General features: G+C 32.6%; 2 protein-coding genes across 2 annotated transcripts; both read left to right on the forward strand.

Moving 5' to 3' along the window:
* Nucleotides 1-2,777: 2,777 nt before the first annotated feature.
* Nucleotides 2,778-3,720, forward strand: LOC114751014 (repetitive proline-rich cell wall protein 2-like). The gene has a single exon (XM_028939670.1). The coding sequence runs from the start codon at nt 2,810-2,812 to the stop codon at nt 3,500-3,502; it is 693 nt and encodes a 230-aa protein (XP_028795503.1). The 5' UTR covers nt 2,778-2,809; the 3' UTR covers nt 3,503-3,720.
* A 3,063-nt stretch (nt 3,721-6,783) lies between these two features.
* Nucleotides 6,784-7,350, forward strand: LOC114751010 (repetitive proline-rich cell wall protein 2-like). The gene has a single exon (XM_028939666.1). The coding sequence runs from the start codon at nt 6,784-6,786 to the stop codon at nt 7,348-7,350; it is 567 nt and encodes a 188-aa protein (XP_028795499.1).
* Nucleotides 7,351-7,672: the final 322 nt, after the last annotated feature.

A 7,672-nucleotide genomic window follows, 5' to 3' on the forward strand; every position in this document is an offset into this window, starting at 1 on the left:
CCCAACTTCCGCTGGCGAACTGAGTTCTCTGGAATTAAAATTAACTTGAAGTTTGACAACAATAATCATAAATATATAATCCTTTTAACTAATTCATAAAATCAAAAAATAATTGATTTAATTATTGACAAAATTTATTACACCTTTTCAAAATTACCTCCACGATTTAGTGATCAGAATTTAATTTGCAGAGATAAAAATATCTTAATAAATATGAATATCATGGGACAAAAAATTAACATGGGATATAGGAGAGAATCGAGTCATATATTTATATAAGGAGCGCAAAACTGGAGCATTTATTTCGTTAATAATGCAAATTCGCATTCGAGATAATTAACAAAAATTTTAACCACACACATTCTTGTTATATTATGTTTTGAGCTACTTTACTCTAAAGGAAATATTTGAGTGAAAAAAAAACCATAATTTTTTTAAAAAATTTATGATATACAAAATAAACATATAAAAAATTTTGTAGGTGAAAAGCACTTTTTTCGCCGAGTCCAAACCAAACAACCCAAAGTATATGGCAGCACATGCGACCTCTAATCTCATCGCCTGCGTGGCCACGTGGTAGAAGTTAACAGCTTCCGTATATCACTTGTTTTGGATCAACAAATTTTAGTTTCCTAATTGGGTAACAAAATCAATTTATAGGAATATTATTTAACTTTTAAATATACTTCATCATTTATATTTATTAAAAATTAGTTAAAATCAGTTTAAAATAATAAATATATAAGACATATTTTTTTTAAATATGTTCTTATTAATAAAGAGAATAAATAAAAATATAATAAATAAATCAAAGAAAAAAGAACATGCGGGGATAAAATTAAAAGAATGCATTAAATGCTTAGACAGAAATAGATGTTATCTTATAAAAAAAAAAACTTCTCTAAAAAGCTTTAACTTATATTTTGAATTAGAGAGTACTTTTTTTTTTTTTAAATCCCAATTTAGAGTCATATTATCTTTTAGTCAGAAAAATAACATTTTATTTTATCTATATATATACATAGAGAGAGTATAAAACTCCAAAATGATAACATTGAACGGAAGTTATGCTTTAAGGGGGAAAAGTAGAGGGCGATATTTAGCAGTATTTTGTCATGGCATCAAATATTATAGGGTAGGTAAAGAATAGAGTCATGACAAGACAGTAAAGATTAACATATAATAATGAGAAAACGAGTCGTTAAAAATTAAACAACACCAATTGAAAAATCACCGACACTCCTTCCACTGCTCAAGCTTATATAATATTGATAACTTGTAATACTCGCTTATCTCAAAAGATAACGCAAGCTGGAATTAAATAGGGCTACAATTATTCCCAATGGTCAAATAGTCATGGGGACGTGCTCATTTGTCAAACCCTATCTTATCCCCCCACCTATCACGTACAGATCTGATCCGCCCCCACAAGGAGAAAAATCTAATCCTTCTATTTTTATTATTTTGGGGGAAATTGCAATCAGATCTTTAAAAAAAATCAATTATCTTAAAATCCTAATAAAAAATGAGCGGTATACACCAATTATCATTTTTATACTGTAACTTGTCACCAGTTATTATCAACAGGCTTTAGAATAATTAAATTCTTTTTCTGAAATTTGATTGTAATTTCCCCTAATTTTTGTCATCCCTTGACTTTTTCAACGCATGGGCGGTAGGGATCTAGAACGCTACCTTTTGACCACCTGTACGTCGTCGTCTTCACCTTCTACGTACGATCAGAATGTGGTTTCGATTGCGTGGATGTGTGGATGTGTGTGTCTGAGATTATTCGAGGAATCATCGTCGTCTGAGTCTGTTCAATAATACTCCCTCTACTCTTTAATATAAAATCTTATTTTAATTATAAAAATAAGATTCTGATTTACTTTATCTCTTAAATTTGTGTTTTTTTTAAGATAGTCGTTGTAACAATGATAGTTCTAGCTAATATACTTCATTAGCACGGATATTTTAAGAAAGATAATACCTGTTTATTATAAATAATTAACTCAACTTATTTTTTTAGCCTTCTCAAATTAATCAATTAACTTTTATATTTAGTACCGGATATATAGTAACTCAATAAATGATTTTGAAAATCTGAACCACCCTTGAAACAAAATGATCCCAACTTGCAACGCAATTTTAGAGGCAAGTGTTAAAATCAAGTGGTGCATTCGAGAGTGACGGATGGAGAGAGTCGATGATGCTGTTCAACTATTATTTCCAATATTACTTTTAGTATATTTATTTAGTTATTTAATATGGTTTGCAGCCGGGCAAGTTGCTTTTGACAAAAAAATAAGTCATTTTCACTAAACAAATCCCAGCTAGTAAGCACTACTATATTACATAAACCCTGCAATCAGCCACAAACCGAGCCGGTGCAGGCACAAATTATTCTTATATTCTCTTATATAACTAGGATTAATATTATTAATAAAGAGGCGTAAGTAATAAATGCCTGAATTTGAGTAATTTATTTAAAATATTTTCATCACTATGAACTAAATTAGATATAAAACAATTTCATATATCTCAATCTACTGTCCATATTAATGATAAGATAAAAAACTTGAAGCAAAAACTAGGATTTCCAATTTTCCACCTACATGCATGGGGATATTCATCAAGTTCACACCTACCAACCTTGACTTATTTATTATTATTATTTTATTAATTAAATTTAAATATTAAATTAAATTGGATCCACAGCATCTCTCCACCGACTCCACTCCCTCGTCTACTTTAAATTGGAGTCCATGCTCCCTCATTTGCACCATCCAACACAAAACCCAGCTCGACAATGTCGTCTAAGCACTTGCTAGCGTTTCTCATTGGAGTGGTGTTTCTCACCACTTCAACCTTCGCGAATTACTATCAGCCTCCAACCTATAAGCCACCGGAAAAGCCTCCTGTGTACAACCCTCCACCAATTGAGAAGCCCCCTGTCTATAAACCTCCGGTAGAAAAGCCCCCTACCTATAAGCCTCCTGTTGAGAAACCACCAGTTTACAAGCCACCAGTTTACAAGCCTCCAATTCAGAAGCCACCAGTTTACAAGCCTCCCGTGGAAAAACCCCCAGTTTACAAGCCACCTATTGAGAAACCACCCGTTTACAAGCCACCCGTTGAGAAACCACCCGTTTACAAGCCTCCGGTTGAGAAGCCACCCGTTTACAAGCCTCCGGTTGAGAAACCTCCTGTTTACAAACCACCCGTCGAGAAGCCTCCTGTTTACAAGCCTCCCGTCGAGAAGCCTCCAGTTTACAAGCCACCCGTCGAGAAGCCACCCGTTTACAAGCCTCCGGTGGAGAAGCCACCCGTTTACAAGCCACCTGTTGAGAAGCCACCCGTTTACAAGCCTCCGGTGGAGAAGCCACCCGTTTACAAGCCACCTGTTGAGAAGCCACCCGTTTATAAGCCCCCTGTGGAGAAGCCACCGAGCTATCAACCACCACCTTATGGTCACTATCCTCCATCTACAACCAAAAACTGAGTATCCCATGATTTTTAGCCTATCTTGTTACTCATAAAATAAAAGCATGTTTTCTCTCAGTTTGTCACCAATTGTTGTTTAGTATTTTATCTTTTTCGTAATACCTCTGGCTTTGCGGTGTGTATCGTGCATGGCTATTATGGCTACAGACGAATTGTAGTCTCCCAAATGAAATATTGATTATTTATAATAAAGTTGTCTGATTTGGCCTGGTCTCCTTTCCACTTGTATTTATCACTATGTATTTTATTATCTATGATTTAGAGCAAAAAAATTTCATTCATGCTCGTCAGTTAACATTCAGGTTACGCAAAATTTACAAATGCCAGCTGATTGATTAAATTTTCCTAATTTATGTCATTTGTTGTATATGACAGCCCTTAAATCCATTAATTTATCAAACCAAATTTATATTGAGATGATTAAAATTTTCTTAAAATTAAATTAAAAAAATTGGCCACATTTATTTAATTTCTAAATAATAAAATATTTCAGAATATTGAATTAAGCTCACTAAAATTTAATGTTATAATATTAATTATTAACGTGCAATTAAATGTAAAATAAACACCAAGGTTTTCACGTAAATAAAAAGATATGGAAAGAAGATAAATTAAATATTAAGCTTTCACTTTTCAAAATAAACCAAAAAAATAAAGAGGGGGAAGAAAAAGGTCATAGGCTTTGTCTGCAGCACGATTGATCGTGGACGTGGTGGACCAAAAACGAAGCAGTGTGCCATTGTCCATGGCAAAAGAACTACGATAATAACTAAGTAAGCTCTTTTTTTGTTTGTTTGATTTTAATTGTTTGTATATTGACAAAGTCAATCCATCTCCATGTTTACTAATATAGTTTAATATACACTCCCTTCTATATTCCGTAAGAGTTACTTTTATGGGGAGTTCTTATGATTCAAAAGACAAGTTATATTGTAGAAATTTGGATAATTTAATATTTTTCAGTAAACATATACTCATTCGATCCTTAATGTTAGATTCATTTTGTAGTGTAAATTATATCATAAAATGAGTTTTGCATTTAAAACTAGAGGAGTACTATTCATTAGATAAGATAGCTTAGGGAAGAAATCAAAGATAATTAGATTTATGTTTTAAACTACTTAATTAAGGAAAAAATTTGAAAATAAATTAAATTCAGAACAAAATAAGGAGTTAAACTACTTTTTAAGCACATTTCTTAGTATTTGCGGGATAGTGTTTTTTTTTTTTAACCAGGGTTTCCCCCCATCTTTTACCAAGGGTACTTTGTGATAGTTAACTATACTTTAATTATAGGTTCAAAGACCAGAAGTTGCATAATTAAAATATAAAAATGTGAAAAATTACACTCTTCATCAGCCATAAAAGTATTTAATATAATATGAGTATACTAGACTCATTTAAGGGTATTAAAAAAGAAGAAGAAAACTTTAGTAGATTGTTGAATTGGCGCGATGTTCGCTCTTTTTATGAAGTTGTTTTACATTCTTTTTCTTCTCTCTCTTTTTCAGGCCAAGAGTTCTTTTGATTTCGCACATAATCGATTTGCGTACGTAGTATTTATTTTGATAGATCCATTCCACCCAATAATTTGTCAAAATTAATAGTTGATAAGAAAACGAATTAATGCAGAATTGCAGTGTGAATTCATGTCTTCCTCCCGTACTTTTTGTTTGTTTGTTTTTAAGGAAAAGTATAGGGCATTATTTAATTTATGTTTTAGTGTTTTAAGGCATGAAAATTAAAATATACATACTTTTTATAATTCAACTAAGTTTAGCTATTGAAAAACAAACAATCCTGACCAGAAATTTCAAATATTATTATATATGCGTATATTTGAATATATAAAAATATATCATGTCAAGACAATGAGATGTATTCTCGTTTTCAATATTATAAAATTATAAATTCATGTTTAAAATGTTTTTAATATCATAAAAAATACGTTTTAAGCGAATGTGAATAACAAATCCAAAACATCATTGCACCAAGAAGATAAATTGTAATTTTAGTTTTGGTGAAAAGGAGTGATAATTTTTTTTAAAAAAATCAATGAATAGATTAAAAGTTTAATTACCTGTTGGATAAGTTGTGTAATTTTATCAAGAGGAGGCTGGAGTCTTACATATTTGAGCATAAAAAATTAAATTGAATTACTATTATGAAGGGCAAATTCACCATATATTCAGCTTCTACCCTTTACAGTAACACTCAGAATAATTGCAGAAACAGGAAGAGGAAGAAGCTGAGTGCTTAAAAAGTCACGCAACAGTCTTGCATTAAAGTCATAATGAACGGCAGTCCGGCATTGTACGCCTTCATATATTTCTGTGTCTTGAGCCTTTATATCACGTAACAGTCTCCCAGGGTAAGAATTTTCTACTCAACGCTCTTCTTCTGATGTAACTTTAACCAAATTGATGTAACTATTAGTACTAATATATATCACAATCAAGCCAAAAAAAAAAATTATATGCAGGTATGCGTATGTTCGAGGGTAAAAAACTGGCCCATGTATTAGTTATTGTAACCCTATTTTTGGTATGAGGGAAATAAAAGAAAGAGGTGAAAAATTTTAATGAGCTCAATTTAAATAAATTAGAAAAGTGGAGTTTTAAAATTTTAATAAAAAATAGATGTAAGATAAAAGTAATAAAAATTAATTAAAAACTTTTAACCTCACTTTTTTAATTTGTTTAAGTTGTGCTCATTAAATTTTTTCATTCATTCTATTTATCTCATAGCATGAGAAATTCTAAGTGTAGAATATCAATGAGCTAAATTTCAACGACGAAAGTGTTGATTTGTTAACCTGCATTATCATGAACGTATCAAGTTCTTATAATTAGTCCAAAATTTAGAAAAATGACTATATGAGATATATTTAAATATATATGATAAGAAAGTGATGTGTGTGAGTGTGCGTTCAGTTTTTTCTTTAAAAAAAATTAGAATAGTGAAATATACAAATTTAAATATATCCTGCCGACCCGGATCAAGTTGAAAAGAATATGCAGACACAGTCTTCATCAAGGTGAAAAGAAAGTTGAGGCCAAGCCACGGGCCTTTTCCAGATTTTCACACATACATGTTGATATTCCGGATGATATGCCTACCAGCTTTGACTTTTTTTATTTTTATTTTTGTTAAATATATTTTAGTTAATAAAATATTCAGAAATAATTCCGACACACCTCCTTCCTTCTAGTATAAATTCAAAGCTCATGTTCTCTTCAGCTTGCAACATCACTGCTAGCTAGCTCAATTAACAATATAATGTCTCCCAAGCACTTGTTAGCGTTCCTCTTTGGGGTGGTATTTCTCACCACTTCTGGCTTGGCTGATTACAAGCCACCTGTTGAGAAACCACCTACATACAAGCCTCCGGTTGAGAAACCTCCTGTTTACAAACCACCTACGTATAAGCCACCAGTTGAGAAACCTCCTGTTTACAAGCCACCTGTTGAGAAGCCTCCCACCTATAAGCCTCCAGTTGAGAAACCTCCTGTTTACAAGCCACCTGTTGAGAAGCCTCCCACCTATAAACCCCCAATTAAAAAACCACCTGTTCACGAACCACCAATTGAGAAATCCTCCACATACAAGCCATCACCAGTTGAAAAGCCACCCACCTACAAACCTCCAACTGAGAAACCGCCTACTTATAAGCCACCAGTTGAGAAGCCTCCTGTTTACAAGCCACCAGTTGAGAAGCCTCCTGTTTACAAGCCACCAATAGAGAAACCACCAGTTTACAAGCCACCTACGGAAAAACCACCAACCCACCCGTCACCGTCTTATGGTCATTATCCTAAGCACCCTCCGTCAACGACAGAGAACTGATGATGAGGAGCCCCGGGCCCTGATTTGAAGCATGTTTTGGTATTATTATGAAAATAAATGCTGTGACTTCAGTTTGTCACCTAGCTCGTGTTGTATGAGAATTTCAACTCTTCTTTTTCTTTTTTTGGTTCTTTAGTATGCATGTATGGGTATGGCTGCAAACTCTCTTACGGAATATCGATGATCTATTATGATAACATGTCTCTTAGCCTACTTCTTCTTTCACTGATCGTTACATTAACTCTCTATACTAATATTATAAGTTACTGTAACCAACTAAAAATAATTAACTGGGTTAGACTTGTAGCTATGCACAAAGGAA

This window comes from Neltuma alba, unplaced genomic scaffold (genome assembly GCF_004799145.2).
Source record: "Neltuma alba isolate B1F8T4 unplaced genomic scaffold, ASM479914v2 tig00006740_pilon, whole genome shotgun sequence".
Taxonomy (NCBI): domain Eukaryota; kingdom Viridiplantae; phylum Streptophyta; class Magnoliopsida; order Fabales; family Fabaceae; genus Neltuma; species Neltuma alba.